At 40.2% G+C, this 27720-nt stretch overlaps 1 protein-coding gene across 1 annotated transcript in view; it reads left to right on the top strand.

Moving 5' to 3' along the window:
* The window catches only part of MAP3K9 (mitogen-activated protein kinase kinase kinase 9), a 62602-nt gene extending 35430 nt beyond the window's left edge, over window positions 1-27172 (top strand). Inside the window, 8 exon segments of the mRNA XM_055804719.1 lie at window positions 476-624; window positions 4088-4263; window positions 6551-6791; window positions 7814-7936; window positions 8652-8805; window positions 13536-13648; window positions 14313-15128; window positions 16396-27172. Of these exon segments, the coding sequence (XP_055660694.1) occupies window positions 476-624; window positions 4088-4263; window positions 6551-6791; window positions 7814-7936; window positions 8652-8805; window positions 13536-13648; window positions 14313-15128; window positions 16396-16877 (2254 nt within the window). The 3' untranslated portion in view covers window positions 16878-27172.
* Window positions 27173-27720: the final 548 nt, after the last annotated feature.

The following is a 27720-nucleotide window of genomic DNA, read 5'->3' as shown; positions in this document are numbered from 1 at the left end:
TGTTGTTTGTCTTACACTTGCGGGGAGAACAGTCCTGGAACTATTTCTGTAACTTCATAGTTAATATTTCATAGAACATCTTAAGAACAATTTAATTGAAGTATTTTTCACTTATTTTTAGAAAATACAACCCACCAAGCAACCCTCTGTCATATTTTTGAGTGTTTCATTTGGTTCTGGTTTGAAATTTGCTAAATTAGTTAGAATCCCAACGTTAATGTTTTTCAGATTGTTCCCTGTGTCCATAGAGCAAATAATATTTGTCTGAAAGGTAAAAATGTCATTTTATTTCAGCCTTCTTGAAAAAAGCAGGTAAAATAAGGCACCTCACCAGCTTGGCAGTCCTGATGAGCTTGTCTAGAAACCAGCAGTTTCTTCAGTGTACCAGACTCACCCTGATAGGTTCAGGTACTTTCTTGTTGCCTAGCAAAGAATGTGTTGAAGTCAAAGACCTCTTCCTTTTTCTTCCTTGTAGCTATGGTGTGCTGCTTTGGGAACTGCTAACAGGAGAAGTACCATTCCGAGGAATTGATGGTCTTGCAGTAGCATACGGTGTTGCCATGAATAAACTTGCCCTTCCAATCCCTTCCACGTGTCCAGAGCCTTTTGCCAAACTCATGGAAGGTAAGCCAGCTGTGGTGTGATTAGTTTGTGCTCTTTCTAGAGTGCTTGAACTCGAGAATGTTGAACATTGCCGCCTTGTGCTGGTTTTGGTACCTAAGAGCACAGATTTCTCAAATGGCTTTATTCAATGGAGCTAGGCTTTGGCTGTTAGTGTGCTATGACAGTTACTCTATTGCAAGAACAGTATGTGAAAGAAATTTTCCTGCCATTTTTTATCAGCTGGCTTTATAGGAAAATTGAGGCTATTGCTGTCATCATCTAGCTCCTTGTTTTCTAGTAGTGATGATCACCAACACCAAAACTTCACATATTTTGGTCTAGTTTGTGAAATCTTCAACTTACTTTGAAATTCATAGCTTGAACATCTTGCTAGGCAGTGTCAAGTTGATTTGGAATGAAATTTTATCCCACTGACATTTCAGGGAGGGGCTTTAAATGTGGCTTTGACATTTGAAAACGACCCATGTTATTCAGTCAGAATGATGTGATTTTTCTACTTTGTGTGTGGAGATAGTCCGTGTCCAAGGTGGGCTACATATAGATGAAAGAAGTATAGGAATTTGTCATCAGAGCTGTTGTAGTTATCAAAAAGAATTCTGTGAGGTACTTGGGTGTACTTATGTGACCTGCCCTGCTCACTATTACAACTACTCGCATAACTCCTGAGCTTCATTTGTTCCTCCCTCTCTCCTTCCTTCCCTGTCTCACAGTAGTACCTTATAGTGTTTTTTTCATTGCCCCTATTCCAAGGATTTTCCGGTGTTTATATGTAATAAGCATTGTTATACCTATCTAGCAGAAAAGGAAAACCAGAGGTAAAGAGAAATCAAACATGTTCTATAGGCTTAGTGAGCAAAGATTGAGTCTGAACACAGAACTGCTATTCTGTGGCCTCTGGTGGTGGTTTTTTGCCCCAAGAAAGGAGTCTGATTGATGCAAGAAGATGTTTCTGATGGATTTTTCTGCTTTTGGAATACTTGCGCATTTCTCTGGTCTTTTCTGTAGGTTACAGGCTTCAGTGAAGTTAAAGCAGAAAATTTCATGCACTGTTGTGCTAAAAAAGAAATATCCTACTGGACAGTAAACAGCAATAGTGGCAGGTATAGTAGCTTGGAAGCAATGTAAAGCAAGAAACTGCATCTGAAAGAGTTAATGGAATTACCAGCTCAGTGTTGTGCCAGGCAGTTTATGTTGACGTGGTTCCCTAAAACAAGGATCCTGGATTTCTTAAATGTGAAGTGTCTGCTGCTGGTGTTAGAAATAGTGCCCTCTGTCGGGGAAGTCGGGTACAGGCACATGGCCAGCGCTTGAACCCAGCAGTGCAGGGGTGAGCACCCACATGGCTTTGGAACGCTTGGCTTCTCTGTGTGCAGGGGAAGAGGAGAACAAGAAAACAATTACTTGCTGCCCCTTCACTGAAACTATTTTTCAAACGGGCTGTTTCCCATCTCGGGTGAGCTCTTGTTCCCCTAATGCTACTTTTACTTCTGAATTGCTGCCCTGGTGGGCTTCACTGAGACAACAAAGCTGAGCTTCCCCTCTTCACAGAAAAGACTTGTGTGTTACAACTGTCCTCATTAGTGCAAATAATGGCAGATCTAGGCCTGGGAAAATAAAAGCCATGGGCCACCTGCATAGTTATCCTGCTCACTCATTCATGGATTTGGCTGGCTGCAGCATTTTGTTTTACTTTGGGTCATGTTTGCTTTGCCAAGCTTGAAACCTGGGGTAAAGAGGCAGGGATTATGGCACTGACATTCCAGCTCTGTCACCCATTGCTGCTAATTGGTCAGCAGCAGGGGACCTGCAGTGCCCTCTTTAACATCCTCAGTTCTCTGTTTTGGTAAGAGAAGCAATCTGAAACCCATAAACACAAATGTGTTCCAGCTTATGCCTCCTGGAACCTGATCAGATGCTTAAATACCAACATGTTGATACCAGCAGTTTTGAAACCAAAGCTCCCAAATGCAAAATCTCAGTAACACTAATATCAAAGACAAGACCTGCAAAACCAAGCCTCAGCAGCTGCATAGATTTGTCAGGTGTTATTTATTTTTAATTATAGCTGCTTCTTGGTATATTGCAATCCACAAAAATGATGAATTACTGTCTTTTAGGACATCACCACAAATTTTTTTAAGAATGTTTGGTTTTCTCCAACTGTAAGGTCTAGGAAACTTTAGGCCTTTTTGTAACTCTTGCCTTGTGCTGCAGTAATGTGTGTCTTAAATCCAGTGACCATTTACAGCAATGATAGTATGAGCATATTGAGAGAGACCCATGCGTTAGTTTCTTCCATTCATGGCCAAAAGCTGTATTCTGTAGAAATATACTTGAATGTTTTGCTTTTCTGTTTGGTGCTTCTCATATTTTGGCATGCAGGAGTCTTGAAGTACTAAAGAGAATAAGGTTACTTGTTGAACAAGAACCTGTGTAAGTGCCAGTACAGGACAAAGTAGATTGAGAAAGTGATGTTTTCTGCAGGAGTAGAAATAAGGGGGAAGTAAGAAGGAGGACTGAATAAGTAAGAATTTCCTGTTCAAAAGTGTTAAGTCAAACATTTAATGGCTTTTAAAAAACATGTTCTTAATGATTTTGCACCCTGAGATGTTACTTCATACCATTTCCTATTTTTCTTTTCTATGTTCAATTCCCATCACTGTAAAGGGAGTACCTTTCTATATTATTGCTAGTTGAGTTGCCTCATGGTAAGATGGGTACCTTAAATTCTGCATTTTTAGAGCTCTGTAATTGGGTAAGTCATTGCATTAGATTGTAAATGAAAAAATTGTTTATTTGTCATTTCTCTTAAAAGCAAAAGAAAAAAGCCTGATCAAACAGTTTTCTCTGAAATATTAAAAAAGAACACTTTAAAATTCAAAATGCACAATTTGATTGAGTCATTAGCTACTCTAATCTCCTATTTTCACTCAAGTTATGCCCAGTCTGCTTTTCAGGAAAGTTTTCCAGTTTTGTGGAAGAGTTTCATAATGACTCAGCTTAGTATTAGAGTTTGGCATTAGAAAGAATTCTGATAGATATCCTTCTGCAGTGTAATTGTGATGAAAGAGCTGTTTGCAAGAGTCTTGCATAGGATCTCCACTCTTGTGAGCACATAACAACTAAAAGCAAAATATTTAAGGAAGTTAGTTATGATTTTTTAATATATGCTTGAAAATGTAACTTCCTGTAAAATTAATAAACCTTTATTTTACTTGGCATATTATTGGAGTATGACCTAGAGACCAGGTAGTTCAAGATCTTAAGCAATGTTGGATACTATGAAAGCATGAATTCCATACTTACGATCAGACAATTGTCTGTGCAAGTGGAAAATGGGAAAGATGGGTAACACAGTGTGCATGCCACTCTTAGCCACTGGGGATCAGTAAAGTACTATTCATCCTCTCAAACCTCCATACTAAGAGATATTTAACACTTGCTTGTCTTTGTCCTATTCTAGATTGTTGGAACCCTGACCCACACTCACGACCTTCCTTTGCCAGTATCCTAGGCCATCTCACTGCCATAGAAGAGTCTGGTTTCTTTGAAATGCCCAAAGATTCCTTCCACTCCCTGCAGGAAGACTGGAAACAAGAGATCCAAGAGATGTTTGATCAGCTCAGAGCCAAAGAAAAGGTAGGTAGAGAAAAACACTCCATTCTTGTGCTCTCTGGATTATAATTTCCCCATTTCACAATTCAAACAGAAATTGTTGTGTAGTGCATCCCAGAGTTAATTTTGCATGTGCTTTACTGGAGCTTATAATAAGTCCCTGAATCAGTGGCAGGTTATGATGCACAGAGGGACAGAATCATGAGCAACGTAAATATCTGCATCCTGGGCTGCTACTCTCTAATATTGTAATGACTTCCACTATACACTGTGCAAACTGCTACGATGAGTTATCTTCATTGTTTGATGCGTCTGATAACTATTTCACTGTTAGCATCTTAACTGAGAAGCCAAATGATAACTGTTAACAGTGAAAATAGGAGGGGTAGTTTCGGTATATATGCTCTAGCAAACATTGCAGCCTTGCTTCTGTCAGGTTTGTGTTTTTCGGGTTTTGAGCACAGCCAAAGTGGATAGACTATAATAAGCATGAGTGCTACCGGTGGAATCATCCAGTAACTATTATAATTGAAGTCTATCTGGATAAGTAGCAGGGAACAAAAGTGCTAGCAGGAATAAAAGGAATTGTGACCATCAGCTTCAAAGAGTAGAAGTGAAAAAGCTGATGTTTTCTTCAAGCATACTTGCAGAAAGCACAGCTTGCTGCATCTGTGTTAAGTTCCTTACTGAGACTGTCTTTGCAGCTGTTGGTATGAAATACTGCAGTGGAATCACTAAAGGAATAATATTTTTCCAAGTTCACAGTCTCTTGTCTAAAAATGAAGTCTTAATAAGCAGCCAACTTGATTCGGGCTTAGCAGTTGGGGTTAGAAGGCAGAGAGAAAGAAAAGGAAACTTTGGGGCAGGGGAGAGAAGGCCCACAACAATACTTTTCTATTTACATATTATAGTAGCTTTTGGGGAAAATACAGTAGCTGATAGACATTTCCCAGCTGCTGTTGTCCTGTGGTGTAACTGTGTTGGAACAGTTTCTGAAAACCAGAAACTTCAACAAACAGAAGACCAAACAGTAGCAGCTAGACTGTCCTCAGGTTTTGAGTACTGTATTCCTCTGTAGCAATGGGGAAAGAGGATTTTATGTCCTATTCATCTCATGAGTAAAATGTACCAAACCTCTGTGGTGATGGGACAGGTAACAATGATGTTGTTAAAAAAAAATTAAAAATCTACGCTAAAATTTCTCTGACAATCTGAAGTTTAACTTGAATTTTTCAGTTTTTACCTTCTGCAGTGGAATTAGCCAGCTGGAGATAATTATTCTGAGTGCTGAATTCTTTTGTCCTTGTGGTGAGAGTAGTACAGTGAGAAGACATTTTGAGATCTCAAAGACAATTTCAGTTGATTCATTTTGTCAACAAGAGAAAGATTGAAAAGCTTGCCATATGCATCTTTCTGCCTAAGAAGCAGCCATGCTTGGTGGAAAATTATGAGAATGACCTCCTGATGACGTTTTCTTAATTAATTTTTATGTTAGAACTGTGGTCTTTAGCTATTTGATGATGCATGAGACGACAAGGTTATTTTTAAACAGTTTACGTCAATAGTGAAGTTAACATGGTACTTACTGAAGAGGAAAGCAAAGATTAGTTCTTTTCAGTGTTATGAATAAATCTTCCGAAATGGGTTCCCGTATGCATGGTGCTCTCAAATGGCTTTTGTGAACGTGTTTATGTCAGATATCCAGCATATTTTTTCATGACACTGAATTTAGGTTTCAGTGACTTTTCATAGAATCACAGAATGGTTGAAGTTGAAGGGACCTCTGGAGGTTCAGTGGGCCAACTCCCCTACCCAAGCAGGGCCATCTAAAACCAGTTGCCCAGGACCATGTCCAGCTGGCTTTTGAATATCTCCAAGGACGTCACGACCTCTTTGGCACCCTGTGCCAGTGCTCAGTAATGCTCACAGTAAAAAAGTGTTGGGGGAATCTCCTGTGTTTCAGTGTGTGCCCATTGCCTCTTGTTCTGTCACTGAGCACTGCTGAAAAGAGCCTGGCTTTATTTTCTTTGCACCCTTCCTTCAGGTTTTAATCTGAACACAGATTCCAAGTGTGGCCGCACAAGTGCTGATGTCCAAATTTTAGTACTGATATGAAGGGCCTTGAATGGCAAGCATAGAAGTTCTTGAAGATTGTTTTAGGTTTTTGGCTTTCAGCTGAGCCTTTAAACAGCGGTGCTAATAGTGCTGTGAACACAAGCTATTGCTGCTGTACCTTCAGAATAGGTCATGTTAGTCTTAACCCCCAGGTCACAAGGTAGCTTATCATTTCTCCTTTCTTATCTCCCCACAGGAGCTGCGCACATGGGAAGAAGAGCTGACTCGTGCTGCTGTTGAACAGAAGAACCACGAGGAGTTGCTGCGAAGGCGGGAACAGGAGCTGGCAGAACGTGAGATAGACATCTTGGAAAGGGAACTCAACATCATCATCCACCAGCTGTGTCAGGAGAAGCCTCGGGTGAAGAAACGCATGGGGAAGTTTAAGAGGAGTAGGCTCAAGTTAAAAGATGGCAATCATATCAGCCTGCCTTCAGGTTGGTGACAAGTTAGGCTCTGTTGGGTGAAATGGGAGGAACAGGTGAACCTGTAGCTCTGGTAGTTGCTTTCTACGGATGCTTACGCATTAGGAAGTACTGGATGTACTTTGGGAAAAAGATGCCTCTTTGGGATCAAGAAACTAAATTTGATGCTCTTGTGGCTAGCGTTCCCCAAAGTTCCAAGCAGAAAGGCCAGAAATAAATTTGAGATGTTATATGTTTTAGTCAGTGACTGTATATTGTTCACGCTAAAAATGCTGGTGTTGCGGTTTAACATGTTAATACTCAAAATGATAAGTTTAATAGAGGATGAACATAAAAAATCATGGAGGTTCTCTTTCTGGAAATATTTTACATAATGTTGCAACAGAAACCATAATCTGGATTTCTTGGTGCAGGAATCTAAAAATTACCAAAAATACCTTGATAGCTGTGAGACTACAGCCCTATATTGCCAGTTCACATGTGAACTCATATTAACACGCAAGTGACCTCTAATACCACCCTTCTGGAAGAAATGTTAAATATTGGTGAGGTGTCAGGGAATTCACTCTTAAGAGTGAAGATGGTGATTTTCAGAAGTACTGAATCCTTGGCATTTCTGCTGTAGACTCTGTATAAAGATTCAAATTTGTAAAAGAACAAAAGGGTGGGTTTTGTAAGGCTTACCATTGCCTCAAGGATGATGGTTTACACTATATTCTTTGTTCTCTGAAAGAGATTGGCTGTTTGAAGAGCAATGATGATAAAATGTGCTTGTTAACTACGCCTGGCTTTAGGTCTGTAAACACTTGGTGGCTTTGCTTAGCTTAAACCGAGAGATAAGGTGAAAGGAATTCATACAGGGATATACTTTGACATAAATGTCAGTCAACACATGGGGATCTATGTGTGTATGTGTAATTCACACATACATAGAAAGATATATTTGTATTATGGGTTTTTTCTTATATTAAAAGAAGAATTTTAACTATGTCTTTCTGCTTTTGTTTTGATTTTTTTTCGCTTTTGGTAAACAGATTTCCAGCATAAATTCACTGTGCAGGCTTCTCCAACAATGGATAAAAGGAAGAGTTTGATCAGTAGCTGCTCCAGCCCTCCTGCAAGTCCTACGATTATTCCCAGGCTCAGGGCCATACAGTGTAAGGAGCTCAATGTAGTACTGAATTTGGGAAACGTGCGGTCTGTGTGTGGTAAGATGCCAAGATTCCCTATGTAGGACAGGACTGTAAAAAAAGTGTTGTGTAAAAAAAAAAGTGGAGTGTGTTGGTGATGGGGAGAGTGTCACCTTCTTTGGAGTTCAAACCTTACTTACCCAAGTTCTTGAAATACTGCTGTTTGATTGTATAGAAAATACATTCCTTAGGTGTACAGGTTGATTTTTAAAAACACTAATTTACAGAATAGATCTGTGAAACATTATTGAAGTGGATTAAGTTACTGTTGGAAGGAAAGAAAAACACAGGCACTTGTCATGAAAATAGCGTTCCCATAATAAAACAGAATTAGGAAGACAAGCATGTATTAGAAGTATGAAAGGGATGTTAATTAATGTGTAGTGTTTGTATTAGATATCATGACATTTGTGCATCTGGTATCAAACTGGGCGTTTTAAAGAGAAACCGGTGAATGGAATAAAGCTGTAAAGCCTACCTATCCTAAATTTGAAGGCATCTGGTGGTTAGATCTGTGTTGATAAATGGTCAGAATTATGGGAAAGAAGCCTGAATGGATGTTTTCATTTGCTATTCCTGCTCTGGCCTGTATTTTATTCTTTATGTTGCTGTGGAACAGATTCTTCAATTTATGTATCCGTTTTTTCTTTCCCATTTCCCGCTGTTCTTCCGACTTGTGAAGTGACTCCTGCTGAAAGCAGTAAAACATGGGGACGAAGCTCAGTCCTTCCAAAGGAGGAAGGAGAGGAAGAAGAGAAGAGGGGTCAGAAGAAAAAGGGGCGCACTTGGGGACCGAGCTCACTTTGTCACAAGGAGCTAGGTGCAGGAGAAGATGGGTAAGAGAGGGCCTGGAACCAGACTAGTTTCCAGGTTCTAAAACTGGTTATGAACTGGCTCACAGGAGATTTGCCTATTCTCTTGCAAACACTTTTCTGCTTCCAAACTTACTTGCTGTACCAAAGATGTTAGAAATTCAGAACAGATTACAAAACTGCATTGCCGTCAGTCCCTTGCTAGAGGCTCAGCACTGATTGATGCTTTCACTGGCTGCTATTACCTTGTTACTTGTATTTATTTGTAAGCAGTAGAACTTCTTCACTGTGAAAACTGTTTCTTTAGTAGCGCTTATTTATTTTCAGGCTCAACTTTCTGTAGTTTCCTATCATATCTGAAATGACTTCTCTTTTACAATTCTCAGCGATGCTTTCTCTGTCTTAAATGCTATTATTTAAAAAGTACCTGGTAGAGCCAGGCAAATATCTTCTCTTCAGGCTTTTGAAAAAGACATGTACCTTGAGCTAATACATCCTGAAAGTGATTTTTGCAGAGATACAGGTTGTAGCTCTATTTCTATAGTTTCTAGTTCTGTGGCTTCTGGGTTTGTTTTTGTGTGTGTGTGTGTGAATCATTTATACCAGGATCCCAATGGGTCATTGCTGAAAAGCTGCTTTAAAAATAGGAGTATTTTGATCTTCTAAGAGGCTTGAATGCCTTGTGATTTTTAGTGGAGTTTGAAGCTTTTTCCCCTGCTAAATACATAGTTTGACTCTTGCTATATTTTGTAGCAGGGAAAATAACTGGTTATAATTTATCTTTAATATTATGTACTCAAGTGTGAAACTCCTGGAAAATAGGCGTTCACATAATGCATCACAATTGCAGTCCTCTGCAAGAGGGCCTGAATCTAAGTGTTGTGATGCCATTAATGTAGGTTCTCCCTTAAAGGTACTCTTGACGTGTGAACCGGGCAATGTGAAGGAGGCTTCTTTGCTGCTTACACTTTACCTATTCTAAACTAAACCACTTTACAATCATTAATTATTTGAAAGGGCAGGAGATCATTGAAGCTGCTAGAAAAACACTTCCACCTTGAAATCATGTTCTTAGAATTCTGGGAATAAAGCTCTTGCTGTACAGTCTGAAGCACTGAATTGCTTTTGGGCATAGACAGCTGGAAAAGAGTTGATTGCTAACACTGGATTCTCTTAAAACTACTCTGTTCTTGCTACAACTGAGATGTTCTGTAGTATTCATCACCTTTTCCAGGAATGCTCAATACAACTACGGCATTTTGCAGAGTATCTGAAACATGATAGTGTTGCTGAGGGAGCAGTATGGTTAATACACAGTGAACTGCAGCTTCTTGCTGAGATCATGCCGGACTGCGGACTTTGATTTAAAGGGAGCGGAGTTGCAGTAAGCATTAGTGACTGAAAAGATAGAGTTCTTGCTATTTTTAGTATTTTTTTTTTTTTTATTCTAATTTTGTAGAGTAGGGGGGTAAAAATTGGGGTAAAGTGAAGAGCTAAACTTAAGGTAGAAAAGTCCAGTTCAAGTCTTATCCATGACACTTTTCTGGTAGCAGTAGTGCTGCTATTCCAGCTGCTTGCATGTGTCTGATCAATGGAACTTGAATCTATTTTTTTTTTTTTGACACTTTCCATGTGTTCTCCACAGGATGCAATTCCAAATTTATACAAAAATTACATTGTAGGAATTGCAGTGAAATTCTCTAACACAAGTAAACTGACCTATAATTAACATCAGGTAAAGGCAGTCATGAAAAGATTATACGGTGATTATTTACCCTTTGGCATTTACCTTTGAGCACACCGAATATGCACAGCAGCAGGAGGTTGCTGTGCTGAATTGCAGAGAATGGATGAAGCTTTATGTTGGACTAACGTTGTGACAGTGCAGTTGTGATCTTATGGTGTATTCTCAAGGATATATGGTGAAGTCTTAATTTTCTTTAAACTTGGCATTGATTAGTCTCAAACTGTGACTTACGGCATGGATGATCTTTACCCTGTTTAAGTTTCCTGCTGGTGTTACTGATTTTACAGAGGGTGACACTGGATGTTGGGTGTAGTCATAGTCCTTTCACAGTTTTAAAATCTTGCAAGCTAAACAGGGGTGAGCCTGGGAACAGGCACTTATTATTCATAATGGTATTGTATTCATGCCTCAACATGGTGTTACAGAATGGTATTAAGATGCTAGAGATGCCATTTTAGAGTTGTAGGGAAGTTTTTTGCAATTTGCTGAGCAAATAAGCATTGTCACCTTGTCACTCCTAAAGAGAGGTGCTTTTGATCTCTGTTGCCTTTTTCTACTGGGAAAAGTAACTCAATACAACAGACAGAGTAATAACCTTCCTGTTATTAAATTTGAATAAATTACAGGTAAGAAGTCTTTAGGTTCCTGAGTTGTCTTGCTGGTGACTGAACTAGGTAGTTTTGCTGGTAGTGCTTGCAAATCATTTGAGTTGCTCTTTCTTTGGAGCAGTAACAGAGAATACTGCTGTAGTAGGAATGTACTCTTAAGTCAGCATGTTTGAATTGTTTTCAAATGCACACTACTATAGAAGATGTGCAGCTATCCTCTGGACAGGTTGTAATCTAGAGGGGAGAGAGAGGAGGAGTGCAAAATAAAAGGGAAAGATGAAGATTTTTACAACCTTGAGGCAAATGTAGCAGACCTTGAATTTATTCTGGTAGCTATTTATCTTTCCAGATTGAGCTGCACTTTGTCAGTAACAGCAAATCTTCAGTCTGGTTTTTGCAAGGGAAGATTGCTTTGAGAAGGCATAAGGAGACAAGCTAAGTTGATGTTTCCTGCTGTACAGTAAAGGGCAATTCCCAAGACCCTTTAGATAGCCCTCACGTTAAAATGAAGATTATTGCTGCCTATCACTTACAGCTTTGCTGTCTCCGCATACAGAGAACAGAGTATGTGTTTTCCCAGGTCCATGGAAATCTCCTCTTCCTCAGTAGTTGTCTACCTGTATTGTAGGAGCTTTGACATTGCTTTTGGAGGTGATCACACTGCTAACATGGTTCGTTTTCACTCGCCATCTTTCTCTTAATATGCTGCTCTATTTATAGCATTTATCCTAACTATGCATGTTGTACACACGGGTGATGTAGATACAACATATATTATTTGGTGGGTTGTGTTACATAGCATAGTCTAGTATGGAGGGAGAAAATCAGAACAGACCCACACACTGAATTGCATCTCTGTTGTAAAACCATGTGGCCATGTGGTTGTCTGTCTTGACAAGTAGCATTCAGCGCTATGCTGTCTGGATTCAAGTTCATAGCAGGGTACTACGTGTGCCAGAATCATCAGCGGGGGGAAAATGATGGACTTCCCAGACAGCTGAGAGCTGCAGAGGACGTTTCCAGTGTAACACCTATAGCACCGTCATCGACCAGCTGAACATGTGCTGAATCAAGTTTAGACCCTGCTATAGCAACATAGTTTTCTGACAAGAAGGGCATCCCACTTAGGTAGAGAATAGAAGAAAAATACATACCATGGCAAAAGAACCCTGGTATAATTAAAAACTTTGGAATCCTGCAATGGAAGCCATCTTACAAATGCAGAGTGATTCTGGTGGAAAATAAGAATCATGAGAGAGAACTTCTGTATGCTCATACCCTTCTTTCTGTGTAAGGAAAGGATTCTAGTGAATTATGTGTCTTACCAAAGAGCAGTTCAAGTTAGTAACAGAGCTGGAAGATGTCTCATCTCCTAAGTTTTGTGTTCTCTCAATAACATGTCAATGGTCTTGTGTTCCCAGTTGAGATTGTTCAGCCTATCCACAGATCTTTTTACTCCGTTCATTCAATTTTTGTCTAACGTAAGTGTATGTTAGCTTTTCACTGACACTGTTTCATGTTGGAGTTTGGAGAAAGGCACCAGACATCTCCCAGTTCAGATTATACTGATAACTGAACAATAAAACTTTGCTGAGTGTTGATATGTCAAAGTTGTGCTGCTTCCTAAAGTTGTTTATGATGTGAAAATACTGCAGGGAACAGATACGATGATGGTGTAATAAATACCTATGAATAGGGACTACTAATAATAAGCTCAGTTGCCTAGTGACATACCTTTAACTGCAGGTGACATTGAAGTAGGAATTTGGTTTGGGGTTTTTTACTTGTTTGTTTTTGAGGGTTTTGGGTGGTTTTTTTGTCTATAAGTAAAAGAAACAGTGACACAATTCACCTGTTTTTGCATAGTCCAGAACTTGTGCTTTTAACTCTCTCTACTTCAATGCAGTGTTTTCTTTAGAGGAGTAATATTGAGGTTTATAATACAGAGGCATGACTTTGCTGTTACAGTGTCTTTAGCATATTAGTGTCCTAATGAGTGATCTTTAACTTTCATTTGTATTTCATATGGAAATGGTTTTTGGAGGTATTTTCCCCCTCTTCCTTCTGAGCACTTACCTGCCTTGTTTTAAAAAGAAAAATGTTTCATCTGATTTTTTTGTAGTGGTGCTTCCTATTATTCTGCATTCATAGCTGTTGGTTATCAGCAGAGGTCTTTTCATTGGCATGGTGTAACAAACAAGGGAGGGACTTGTGACTTTTTTTGTATTTTAAGGTGCTGTAAAGATGTTGCAAAATGTCTCACTATGGGAGGACTTCAGATCTATGTAATTAAGATGGACACATGCACACCCTGAGTAAAGCAACAGAGAATATAGAAGCGGGGAATGAAAATTGGTTGTGAGCATAGTACATTTTCTCCCATCTTTCTACTATTTCAGTCTGAAAGCTCTGGTAGAAGGATACAAACAGTGGTCGTCCAGTGCACCAAACCTTGGGAAGATCCAGAGAACTGCACCTGCTTTTCCAGGATTCACCAGCTTAGCAGAGATGGGTAAAGGAATTCTCTGGACTTTGTATTCTCATCCCCACTTTCATTTGCGTTTGAATGAACCTCTCCTTTCCTGACCTTCGCCTGGTACCTTTCAGCAATGTTTTCATTTTGGTGCTATCCATTTTTCTTTTATTCTTTGAAGTAACTACTTTCTACTTCTGGATTTTCTTTTTGTTCACCTCTCTGCTTGTGCCTCTTATCTGTCAAACTAGCAGGTTGCTCTTAATTCCCCTCTAGCTCCATGCTACTTCTCAGCTCCTTTCCTGTTAATGATATTTAGATATGCAGCATGGTTACACCTTCACTTGCAAGGAGAGAACCTTATAATTTCCTACCTCTTGCTCCTCACTCTCAAACATATAAATTTACTCTAGAAGTAAATGAGTTGTAGATGGCTTCTGAAATGCTGTTCTGCAAGTGATCCCAAATAGATTAATGTGTCACTAATTCCTTCCACTTTGATAGTGTTTCCGGTTACTTGTCCCAGCCTATCTGCTTTGGAGACAATAACCTGTGAGTATTTGACAGTTGGTGAATGATGCTTGCGATAAGGACAGTTGCGTCTTCTGAGGAGAAGCTTATTTTCATGTGTACTTGTAAGAGAGTGAAATTTGCCGGTGAAAATATTACATCCATGCAAATTCTGTTTTCATTTGCTTTCCAGATGATGAAGACAGTGAATGTCTTAATGGGGAGGGCAAAGTGCACCCTTCACCTGGGCACAATCAGTCGTACCTCTGCATCCCCTTTCAGAAGAATGATGACTGGGATGGTCCTTCTAGTGATGCCAATGAGGAGTCCACCCCTGTGAACTCTGCTACTAGTACCCCACAGCTGACACCCACCAACAGCCTCAAACGTAGTGGCTCCCACCACAAACGATGTGAGGTTGCATTGCTTGGCTGTGGAGCTGTGCTAGCTGCTGCAGGCCTGGGGTTTGACCTGTTAGAAGCTGGGAAGTGTCAGCTGCTGATTGAGGAGGAGCCAGAGGCACCCAAGGAAGAGAAGAAGAAGCGTGACAGCATTTTCCAGCGAGCTGGACGCCCACGCAGGAGCACTAGTCCACCTTCACGAAAGATCTTCAAGAAGGAGGATCCCATGTTGTTGCTAGGCGAACCATCCACATCCCTCACCCTTCTTTCCCTGTCTTCCATTTCCGAATGTAATTCCACCCGGTCCCTGCTGCGCTCAGACAGTGATGAGATTGTGGTGTATGAAATGCCTGTCAGCCCAGTGACAGTCAAGGCTCCCTTGCCAGCCATTACCAACCCACTAGTCAATGTCCAGATTGAGAGGTTCAAACAAGACCCCAACCAGTCCCTGACTCCCACACATGTGACGGTCTCTTCCCACACCCAGCAAAGCGGGCACAGGCGCACACCTTCTGATGGGGCCATCAAAGGGAGTGGACTAGTTGTCAATGGGTGCCCAACCAGTGGATGCCCTTCCAGTGGCTGTTTAACTGGAGCACTGGGAGCAGGTAGGTTTTCAGCCATCTTCCTTTTCCTCTTCAGAATAAAGACCCAAACAGTATAATTACTTGTTAGGAGGTAAGCATGTTGCTTATACAGCATCCATTGTGACAGCCAGCCCACAAGAAGAGCTTATGGATGCTGTCTTACATGAATAATGAACAGAATAATGCAGTAATGGCCTCTGTTCCGGCATCTCTGCACTAAGGAACCCCTTCGGCTCCCCTGTGCTGTGAGGCAGAGCATATTGCTGTTTCTTAGACAATGATGGTATCAAAGTACAAGTATTATGCATTTTTAGCAGTTCTTCCCGTTTCCATCTCCATTGCCTTTATACACTTGTTTGTATTGCTGTTACACTTTCAAAGTAAATTCTGATCTTTAAGGCAGTGAAGACTGGATCTCTAAAGCAGTTTGGGGTTGTGCTACTGTTGCTCTTAGTCCCTTGCAAGCAAGAGGGACCTTCCTATGTAGGTAGTGTTATCACTGATGCAGTCTTTAGGAGTGGCTGTGACTTTAACTTAGAAAATGCTTTCCTGTTTTCTTGCCCTAGTAATTCAGAGGGGAAAAAAAGGACTAGAATAATAATCAGAATCTGATTTAATTAGACTTCTCCCAATGGTAACACAAAATGTGAGGTTGTCTGTTGAATGGCAGTCTGCAGTAAAATGTGGGTTAATGCAGCTGAGAATACTAATTAAAATGGTATTCATGAAAATTTGAAAGTTATGTTGTGTTTATTAGTAAAAAAACCCAAAAAACAAACCCACCAAAACACCAGCCCTCATGTCTAAATTAAAACAAATCAGGAGCTGTCCACAGTAGGTAGTCTTAAATGGCTCTTCTAGAAGGTTGGTCCTGCTCACTGCGAACAGGTGTCGTATCCTGCTGTGCAAGTGTCTCCCTGATCCATTCAAGCCGTTAATGGGTATTGTTCCCTCCAAAGGATCTGGAGAGTCCTCACCTCTGGTAGGAGGTCAAATGCATGCTCTCCAGTCTGAAAACTGAAGAAAGCAAATGAGAGAATGAACAAAGCTGCCTGCTTATGCTAGATCAGTGAAACAGGTGTCTTGCAGCGTGTTGAGGACAGTGTAGGGATAAAGAAGCCAGTTATTCTGGTGTAGTCTTGAAGATACGGAGTATGTATATTCTGAATGGAGGCTTTCTGCTTTGAAAATGTTTTCGCGGTGTACAATAAACTAAGATCTGTTGGAACCGTTTGGCAGTGACATCTAACATGTTTCCCTCTTCTCTTACATTCTCTGTTTTGGGTAGGTGTATTAAAAACACCTAGTCCAAGTAGAGATCCCAATGAGGTCCCTCGCCTGCCAGACCCCAACCTTGTTTTTCCTCCAGCTCCGAGACGATGGAATGCACAGCAGGACCCCACACTGGAAAGACCCAAAACATTGGAGTTCCTGCCCCGGCCACGTCCTGCAGCCAGCCGGCAGCGGCTTGATCCCTGGTGGTTTGTGTCACCCAGCAATGCCAAGGGTGAATCTTCTGCCAACAGTTCAAGTACTGATACTCCAAGCAATCTGGACTCTTGTTTTGCTAGTAGCAGCAGCACTGTAGAAGAGAGACCTGGACTGCCTGCACTGCTTCCTTTCCAGGTGGGTCTTCCTGTAGAGGAGCGGACACTGTTGGACATAGATGCTGAGGGGCAGAGCCAGGACAGCACCATTCCGCTATGCAGAAGTGAACTTAACACACACAAAGCTGCAGCATATGAACTCAAGCAAGAATTCTGGTCTTAGTATGAAATCCACTGGGGACAGCAAGCCCCTCTAAATTCAATCCTACTTTTTGCACTGAGAATGCACTTTGAAGACAGATGAGATGGAGGGATGCTACAGAGATCATATGGTGCTGCCTCTGCTGAAGATGTGGTGTTCAACTGCCTGATTTTTATCTGCAGTTGAATGAAACTTGACAACTCTGAGCTGCTGACTTTTGCTGTGGGGTTTTTTTTCTGTAGTCTTCCCTGCCCTCTTACTGCAGTTTGAATCTGCAATGAGCTAAAATTATCATATCAAAGTCTTTGTAACTGACCTTGTAGGATTTGGCACTTGCAGTAAGTATGATATCTATCCTGGTATTAATCAGTATTTTCAGAACTCAAATATTACACTACAGCAGACACCAGTGTTTGATGTTTTCCCAAGGGATCCAGGACAGAAACAAGTAAATATCTGGAAACTACCTTCTCTGAAATGTATTCAGATCATTAGATAGACCTGGGAATCACGGTGCCCCCCCCACTGAAGGAGCAGAAGTAGATATGTTAGAATCAGTTGTCCTCTTTTGCTCATGTGATAGTGCAAGGTGGAACGGATTGCAGAGGAAGGGCATGGCATCTCCACTGATGGAGGTCCTTGAGAACAGACTAACTAGACTGTTGGGAACAAGTAGGTGTAGTTGATCCTGGCTTCAAGGCAGGTTGGATGGACTTCAGTGATCTCGAGGTCCCTCTTGGCCCTGTTTTTCTATGACCCTGTGCTTTCAAAAAGATGAAGACATATGATATGGCTGTTTACTCTAGCTTGTTTTTTTGTTTCAAACTTTGGTTCCATTGGTTTCCTTTTCCTGCCCCCTGTATCTCAGACTCATAGTCAAGCTGCCTTAGCTTTGGGAAGGGGATTAGCAGGAAGTCTTTCTTTAAAGTTGGGTTGACTTGCAGAAGTAAGTTATGTGTACCTCTTTTTTTTTTTTTTTTTTTTTTTTCTTTTCCTTCCTGTTTTTTTCTCCTTTCTTTTGCTTTTTAGGAGTGGCTCTTGAAACTCAAGACTGTTTTTATGCACACTGATGCTTGTTTAAGGCTCTTTTTGAAATAGAGGCTTGTGAGTAGTTGGATTGTGCAAACTGGAATCGGAACATCTGGATTCTGTTTTATTTTGTCACTGACTCACTGTGTGACCTTCGGCAAATAATGTAACCTCTGTGCCTGAATTTCCCCATCTGTAAATAATAGGAATAATACCTACCTCACAGCGGGAGGGATTGGGACATGAAATAGGTATAGAGTGAGTGAAAGGCACTATAGACTTGTAAAACTTTATTCTTGTTCAAATATGTAAAAACTCCTAACTCTGGAGCTAGAACAGACCCCTGTCTTGAAGGAGGAAGTCACACAAATAGGGTGTGCCTGTGCTCACAGTTTTCTGTACAGAGGCTACAAGTGTGTCTGTGCCTCTACAGATATACCTTACTGGCTTTAATGAGATCTTCACTCTTCCCCGGTTTTGGCATTACAAATAAGGGATGCGGTCTTTATATGAGTGTAGCAGGGTAGTCTGCTTTATTGCAGGGTTCAGCGTATCTGCTTGCTCATTTTGTTAATCTGCTGACCATTTGGGTACAGATAACTGATTTGACTGCTGCCAATACAGTGCTCAACCTGTGTTAGGGCGGTCCAGTCCTGTTGTGAGGGCAGTGTAGCTGAATACTTTCTTGCAGCTGTCAGCGCAGAGAACCTGTGTGTTTAGGTGTTTGTAACCTGATGTTAAAAACCAGCATGTGTGGGGAAGTACTGTACTTAAAGATTTTTAATTCTGTTTGAGGGCTAAAACCAGCATGTTGCCATTAGTCAAGTGCACCCATTTTTTCAAGCAGTTACAGTATGTTTTTGTGTAGAAAGGTCACACATTTCTTTTTATCACATTCCATGAAACATATTTAAATGGCAGAACTACTTTTTGCTGCCTTCCCCTTGAGTACTCCAGAGCTATCCTTAATGGTGCTACACTATCTGCTGAACCTGGATGGACTATTGACTTTGTAGGCAAGGTATTCTGATGTAGGGCTAAGATACTTTAAAAAGAAAACTTATATTTCTGACACTTCCGTTAAATGTAGACCTTTAGCATTATTGATATCTTAAGTGTTCATCTCTTTGCTTTCCATTTCTGAAAACTTATCTTGTGATCCAGAGACTTAAAAAAAAAGCAAAACCCACCCAACAAATGGTTAATTTTGATTGTGCTGTAGAAACAAGCTCAAGGAAAGCCCAATCAGAGGTTGTGTCATAGGGACTTAAAAGCAGGAGATTAAAACTATAGTTTTTCGTAGCCTCCCTTAACATTTAAAAAAGTCTCATACGAAACTGCATCAGCTGTTCTGAAATGTAATGTTTTCTATCTAAAAAGTATCCTTACAAACGTCATAAGTAGCATCATCTACACTGCAAAGATGTCACCTGGAATAGCTCCATTCAAACAGAAATCTCTTAAATCCATTTACTTGCATGGAATGCGAGGTTACCTTTCTAGGTCACACTGTTTTAACTTCATCCACTAAACTTCGATAGCTGGCCGGCTGCTTTCACCAATTGAACCGTAAGGTTCCTGTCAAGTTCCCAGCAGGCAAGGCAGCTGTAGAGGCAAGTTGTTCTGTCACCTCTTTTACTTAGGAAAGTTGAGGATGAAGTCTCAAAACCCCTTCCTCCTTCCCTTTTTAGATAACCGTTTGGTGAAAGTGGTGTGTAGCTGACCTGTTAGAAGTATTTTGCTCTGAAGAGCATCTTCCCTAACACCAAATGGATGTTGCTGCATTAAAGGAACTAGGCAGGACAGATAACAAGGATTCAAGGACCCAGATCAGGGTTTCCAATGTAGATGTTCTCTATTACAAAGCTGCTAGAAAGACTAGGTAAAAGTATGATGTTTGGGGTGTGTTTGTGGTTTTTTTGTTTTTTTGTTTGTTTTTTTTTAAAAAAACATTACTTGGATGCAATTATCTTCATTGAATCTAGCATTTGAAAGAAAATGAGGTAGCCTTTGAACATCAGCCTGTAACTGTCTTCTAGGTAGGAGCCCTGTGGCTAACCTGAGGTATCAGGCAAGAGTTTGTTGTAGAAACAAAGCTATTTGCTTTAGCAGGTGGTGGGGTATTCTCTGACAGGTGGAGGGGGCTCTCAAGGCAAAGGGTTGTCAGGTGTTCTACTTTCTGCATCCCAGAAGCTGTTGCAGCTGGTGTCCTGAGGCCCAGAGGCTGTGTGCACGTTTAAGCTAGCTCATAACTCTCCCTGTATCCATCTATCCCATCCTGGCTTGATTTCTCTACTTCCTTAATCTGTTGAGTTTTTTTCCTTCCCAGTTTTGGGAGCTTAGGTCCTCCAAATCTCCAAAGGAGTGCTTGACTGTAGTCCGCTAGATACTGAGAAGATAGAAGCCTGTCAGCTCACAAATCTTTTGTTCTACTAGTTACTAGTATTTCCATTTGTCAGGGAGACAAAAGTTTCAGAATATTGTTGATTGACATAACTTTCTAGCAGTGTTTTTGAAGAAGATGGTGAAAATCTTGCTATAAAAAAATTGTAATAAATGTATTATTTCCTAAATATCTGAATAAGTTACACTTTTCTTTTTCTCTGAGAAAAAGAAGAAACAGGTAACAGGAGAGCACAGAATTACTGAGCAGTCTAAAACATAATGACAGAAGAATGGGATAAACTCTGTTAAAGTAATTACAGGGCTCACAAAGAGGAAATGAAAAATTTTTAATGGATAGTTATAGTAGTAATATTGCAGAGATAAGTTTTTCTGGTCTGGAAATACATATGTATTTCCTTTTAGTCAGCTGGCAATGTGTGTCACTAATTTATGTAACTCATGTACTGATTTAGGAAACGGAAACAAGTTTGCCAGCCCTTCAAAATATGCTATCCTTGGAGCCTGTTTGTTTTTCCTGTAAAACTGGGGGGAAAGCATAGATGTAGCAACCAGTGCAAAAAATGACAATTCTTTTTAATAAATTTTGGCTGGTTTCACAGAAATTGAGTGTGGGACAAGTAAAGAAAGCTTTTGTGTCAAAACTAAGTTGATAAGTTGCAGATTATTTTTATTTTCCTAATACTGTTGCTTCCTATGGACTGCGCAATGCTCTGTTTTGCCAGCAAGTAGGTCTTACCTCTTTCCAATCCTTTCCAAAGGTACAAATTAAGGTTTTGTAGGGTTTTTTCTCCTTTAAATTATTTTTGCAGTGGGTTGATGTTCAGTATAGGGCAGGGAACCTCAGTGAAAATATTCTTTTTGTAATGGTTTTCTAACAGAATGAGTATTTACAAAGTGAATTTTTCATCATTGATGTGGAAAAACCTGGGCTGGTTTGGCATGCTTTTATGTTGAACTATTTTTCTGTACCTCTAGGAATGGGAGTAGTTGCCTTCCTCTTCATAGCATGCTGTTACTTTACGACTTTATGGACAGTACTGCATAAAGATGTTGCTTCTGTTTGTCATGAAACTGGCTACCTCTCATTTGGCTGGAGGTGAGGCAGTAATGGGCAAGTAAAGAAAGGTCTTTGCCATCAGGAGTGTCCTGTCAAACAGAAAATAACAGGAAGCCTCCCATCCTGAGTCACTTTTCTATCTTGAGCTTAACTTTTATTTGAAACTTAATTCATCTCTGTGGGATGGTATGGGAGCTGGGGTCCCATTAGATGTATGGAACCAAACCTAACACTGTATCCCAAAATGCAATGATAGCCTGTTACTTTTGTAAGAAATTTTAAGCTAATATTAATGTGTGTGTTTCTTCTGGGTTTTTTGAAACCTTTCTTCTTGGAAAAAGCGCTTATTGCTTTCTAACCTTTTCCATGCATTTTGGAAATACTCTCATAAACTCTTACCAACTCTGGCAAATAAGGAGGCTTGTCTTGCACAGTGATACGGCTCCTCCTTTTGGCTTCACTTTTTTTAGTATGAAACAAGGATGCCTGTGTTTGCAAATGAAGATTTCTGATCCTTTTCCTGTTGCTGCAGAACAGTTTCATAGCTTCCATATGTATAACTCACTTAAGGCTATAATTTGGGTAAAACTGGACATCAAGAGCGAGAGGATAGGCATGTGTTAAAACATACTTGCAAACAAATAAATATAACATGTATGTACAAAGAGAACCAAAACATACTCATGCTGTCACAGAGAATACCATTCAGACTTCATAAACCTTTCGTTGATCATATAATTAAGATATTTTTAGGAAAGAATGCCTTCCTATGTTTTTCTGTGAAGTTTCCTATTTTAAGACTAAAATATGGTGGTTTGCACAGCCAGTGGTATTGTATCTAGCTGGACAGAAAGGATCTTTTAACCAAATATCTGTCTTTTTTCTCTTTTTCCAGTCCAGTTTGTGGTTTAGATTTTTTTTGTGTGATTAACAAACAGGAGTCTCAAGAAGAACTTATGTTTATTGTTTCCTCAGCCCTACTTACACAGTTTTGTGAGATAGTATGGAAATGCATTTATGACTTATTCTCCTGCTCCTTCTATTGAACACACTAGTAGAAAATCAGATGCTGCAGTTTAAATGTGCATTTGCTTTTGTTTTTTCTCATGCTCAGCTTTTTTAGGCAGCTTTGCCATTGGTCAGAGATGAATAGAGTTTCTGAAATTACCTACATCAGCTTTATTTTTGTGTGTTAAAAACAGTAATTCCCAGGCTAAGAGGTACGTGTGCTTGACTGAAAGGTAATTTGCCACTGGTGACAGGGTGGTGAATCTGATGTAGCTACCAGAATTATTTCTCTCTAGGAAGAATCTCAAGTCTTTTTGCAGCTGGAAAGTCTTAAGCATTTCATCAGTGTTTGTATACAAGAAATGCATTTCATCTCCTTCTGTACATGAGTGAAAAAAAATAATCTTTTCTTTCTTTGATTCTAAATGACCAGGAACATAATTTTCCGACTGAGAATGGCTTCTTGGAGTTTTTGGGATTTTGTTGATTTTGTTTTTCTAAGCCTGTAAAATATATATATATATTTGTTAGATGCATCATGTATTCCTAGGTGCCTTCCATCTCACATGCCTCCTTGCTAGGGCCTGAGGTTGTTTTTTGGAGGGAACTCCTGGTTGTAGCTTTCAGTACTGTAGTGTTCTTCACACATCAGGCCAGATACCAGCACAGTAAACATTTTGCATCCTCCCATTTACCGATGCGTGTACACCCCTGAGGAAAGAAGTGCGCTATCACTGGCTCTCCTTATCTCTCTGCCTCTATCCCATCTTTATCATTTATTAATTCTTGTTAACGATAGTACTTGGGGGCATAAGACAGAAACCAATACATGTTTTAGGTGTGCTTTGACTTAAAATGTTTCCAGGCTAAAAGCATAACACACAGCTGGGAGAAGTGCAAGCAGAGTTTGACAGGCAATAGCGAATAAAAAAGTGAAATTATCCTTCTTAATGTAATAAGCAGTCAGAGGACAGAGGGATACTAGCTGCATGGTAATCTCTTGGCATCACAGGTAAGTTAGGTCCTAAAGAAAAAAATGAGGAATGTGTAATTACTTAATTTCTGGTTGGATTGGTTTTATTTTACCCTGAGCTACCTCATTCGTAGAGATGGAATGGGAAGAAAGCATGACTTTGGTAAGAATTACTCTAGGTAGGCAGTTGAGGCTGGAATGATGGGAAGACAGAGGCAAACACTTATATTTGGCTCTTTGACATACAGATTCCTGATGGAAAAATAAAACCAGCAATTCTGTTTTATAAGTTAAGATTATACTTGCTTTTAATATGTATGTTTCCAAAATAAATAAGAAATGACAAGGCAGGGCATTATTTTTGATGGTTTCTGACCTGTGGAAGAGCTGATTGTCCACAGACCAAAAGGTGGTGATTTTGTATTGGTCACTACTGCTTTTAGAAGTGAAGGTCTGTTTTTTGAAAACAGATGATTTTTTTTTTTAAATAATCTCATGTGCTCTTAAAGTGGACCTACACACAATCCCAATTGTTTCCTTGTATTTGCAGTATTGTTTTCCTAACGTATCAGATCCTAATACAGTCTATACTGTATCTGGATGCTAATAATGTGCAGGCAGCCCAATGTAGCTCATGTTAAGAAACCGTGACATATTTTTAGTGTATAGTGTTGTGGATTTATAAGCTCAGCTTGAAGTAGGCTACTGTTAGGTCTGTAGCTGGTGGGTCAGATGGATGCAAAGCTAGAAAAAGGGGGCTTAGAACAAATCTCAGGAGGAATGCCAAAGTTTTATTTGCTTAAAACAAATTATTTGAAAAATAATCGGGGTGGGGACGGGCAAGGCCCTTCCTTATTCAGAAATACTTTCCTATGATCTTGTCCATGCTCAAATTTTAGCTTCCAGGGCAGCTAGCAAGATCCTACATGGCGTTTAAAAGTTGTTGGCTGAACCCCCAAAATAAGACCAGAATAATGCATTTCATATATGCTGTTTCAAAGCCATTGATACAGTCTCCCTGTTCTTGATTGTTCCAGTTTAGCATTTCTCAAGAACAGATGCTGAGGTTGGGTAAAGTTAACCTCCTTGTCTTGAAGAGACATATATGGGTCTGAGAAAGAAGAAACATTTTTTTTAGCTGTGTCCTGATGCTTTTGTGTCTTGCTGTCTGAACAGTGGAGGTTATAATGGAGCAGGAAGGCATGCTGGTGTTTTTCCAAGCTTCGCTGATAAGAATGCTGCTAACAGCAGATTTCAGTATCTAAATTAACAAGTTCTTTGGGAGCCGTTGTACTTGTTTCTCTGCATTGAGTTTCAGAACAAACCTGGCCTCTGATTACTGTTTGGCATAGCTCAGTTGCACCCTGAGCTGCTTGAGGTTAACTATATCTGAAGGAGAACTGAGCTTCTTCCTTGGGTTTTTCTGGAATTTGTGAACGTGACCACTTCTCAACTTGGGTTACTTGGATGTGGCCACTTCTCAACTTGGATAATGTGTTTTCTCCCCGTCTGTATCACAAAATGAGTTGTCACCCAGGACTGATGGCCCAGATACTCATAGTAGGCTTGCTCTGTCTTGCATGCTTCAGTGAACAGCTCTTACAACGTCGGCAAGGTTAGCGTTTGTATCTGAACAGGGCCGCTGATACCTCTGAGCTGACTTTTCACGCTGTATCTCAAGCAGGCATTAGTGTGTCAGTTCTACCATTGCTCTGTTTTCAAGGTTACCGTGACAACCATAACATCCAGACATCCTAGACTTTCAAGTGTAAAGCTGGCGGGGCGAGGAAGAAAACATGAGTGTGTGCCAGTTGAACAGTTGAGTTTGGCCAGTGCTGTTTGCAGAGTGAAATCTGTTCCTGTGCAACCCAGGTCTGTTTGGGGGATGGCTAAATTCAGTAGTATGTATCTAAATCCCCTTAAAGTCAGTAGGCACCAGTGCCCGTGTTTGGTAGTTATAAGAAACCACATAAAGCCAAGACCACTTAGTAGTAAAATTTCATATTTAGGGTAATCTTTCTCATTAGAAGGGAAGAGGCCTCAATTCAAGAAAGCTCTTCGTCATCCACTTAAACATCACTGAAGTCAGTGGAATGTATCTATCTGTGGGTCAAAATGCACAAGACCCCAAATCAGCAAAGGTCTAAACTGGGGGATTGTGCTGCAGCGATTGATGGTGAAGGACCAGGCTCTGTACTTTGATTGTCAGAGGAAAGAGTCAATTTACCTGAGGAAAGGTAAATTTATCTGGGTGAACGCTGGTTTCATTGCTGACTCCTGTGGCCTTTCCATGACTGCACATGCCATGCCTATTTGACTGCGAATTCTTACCGTAAGCTGGGTAAGCTTTGAGAATGTTTTCTAACACAGGAAGGAAGAGCAGCAACTTCTGCCTTAGCAGATGGCTAGCTGTAAAGGGGCAGTAAGCGGTTCGTGGAGGTTGTATGTGCAAATGGCAGTTTAACCTGAGGCCTTTCTCAGGTGTTTTTTCTTATTTTAAAAATGCATCCCTCCAGGCTGGTAGACAGACCTGACAAGTTCAGCAGTGATCAACATCCGCCACTGTTACTGGAGGTCTAGGGTTCTTGTTTTGTCAGCTGTTGGCACAGCACCTTCTGCTGGTATGTATGATTTTTATGTCATGAATTCAGGACAAGCTGGAAATACCAGATATTTTGCCTGACTTAAGTTGAGAAGCTTATATGGAGTGGGCAGGGCAACAGTGGTGGGAAAATCAGGGAAAATACCTGTGCTTTTAACAATGTCTCTTCTGTGGCTTTGAAAGTCTGAAAATTTCTCAGCCAGAGAATGTATTTCCTCCTTTTTATAAGCTACTTCTTTCTTTTGCCTTATTAATTGTGGATCTGCTCCTGCTTCTATTTAAAGCCAGATGCAAAAATCAGTGACCTGACTTTCCTAGGTACAATGTTGTAAATCTGAAGAACCAGGTGAGTAGATTAGTGCAAGATCATGCCCCCATGTCTGTTCTTTTAAGATACGGGGTAGTTCCTGCTTGTGTTAAAATCACTCTGTGGAGGGTGTTGGGTACTTCATAAGGAACTCCAAACTCTGTAGGACTGGGATTCATCTTACAGCTTCAGTATTTCAGTCTGGTTTTGGAGACCTCTGTGTGTCTTCTCTTCTGTTCATGATGTTCAAAAGTCTGTTGCTATGGAAGTAGCACCTGAAGGTATGTTTTGCCCGAAGAACCTGCAATGAAGCAGTTACATTACATTATTAAGTTACATTAGCAAATGGTAATGTACCCCAGAGTTGAGTAACATAACGGAGGCCACCAAGTTTTTCTTGTTTGTGTGATGAAATGTTGTCAAATTAAGTGATTTGTTGGAGCCTTCCTTTAACTTCTGTACAGCAGTAAGCTTAGAGGAAAGGAAGATTGCATTATTTTTTAAAAGCTTTATTTGTGACCCGGACTTGTTGCCTCTGACCCTCTTGGGCTTAAATAGTTAAATTATATTAATGTCCAGTTTGTTTCACTGTAGGTAACACATCAGCTGAATACTCTTGTGCATAATCTACTGTATCTTTCCTCTGTTCTGTGTCAATGTATTATGTGTATTTGGATTACAGTTCTTTTTTGTATTAAATTATTTTATGTTATAGAACAATATTTAAGCGAAGCAAAGAGCTAATGAAAGTTGTTGGCGTTTTGGGATTTCTTTTCTCTTTGCTCTTTTTTTGGATGTACTGTAAATTGTAAACCAAGGATGCCAAGCAGGCTTGGTTCAATGGCTAAAATTATTGTATTACAGTGTAATGCTGATCTAGGCCTTGTCTCAACACTAGAGCACACAGACTTGAATAAAACTGTTACAAAAGTGATCGTCTTTAGGCCTTGAGTTCTTGGCTTTATGCTTCAAATAGTTTTGAGCACATACTAAAGACTAGCAGTGGCATTACCTTGCTCCAAGGAATTCAGAATTTTTCCCAGTGCCCCAAGAAGTCTATTTTTTTTCTTGGCTAGGTATCTCAGTCCTGATCAGCTGTTCCAGCTCTGGGTCCTCCACAGGGTTTTTGAAATCTGTTTTTGCAAAACCCTGGACAGCTTAGTATCAGCCTTGGCACACGGTACCTGTCTACTAACCCCGTTCTGGCTTTTCTCTGAACAGGGTAATTAATTGCATATCATTTTTATTAAGGTTAATATTTTTGTTCTGTTAGCTCAAGATTTTTCTACTCTTTATTTAGTATCCCAGCCAGACTGAATCTGAATGCCTGGATCTGGAGCTAGTGCTGTAACACGTTTTGTGCATGATGACATTTAACAGATGGTTTAGATTCTTCTGATGCTGTGCTTTTGTCCCTGCCACATCATTCAGTGAGACAGTTGCTTGAAGAAGGATCTTTCCAAGCTGTCTTTCATCCACTGT

Source organism: Falco peregrinus, chromosome 1 (assembly GCF_023634155.1).
Source record: "Falco peregrinus isolate bFalPer1 chromosome 1, bFalPer1.pri, whole genome shotgun sequence".
In the NCBI taxonomy this organism is placed as follows: domain Eukaryota; kingdom Metazoa; phylum Chordata; class Aves; order Falconiformes; family Falconidae; genus Falco; species Falco peregrinus.
This window is presented reverse-complemented; position numbering and strand designations above follow the sequence as displayed.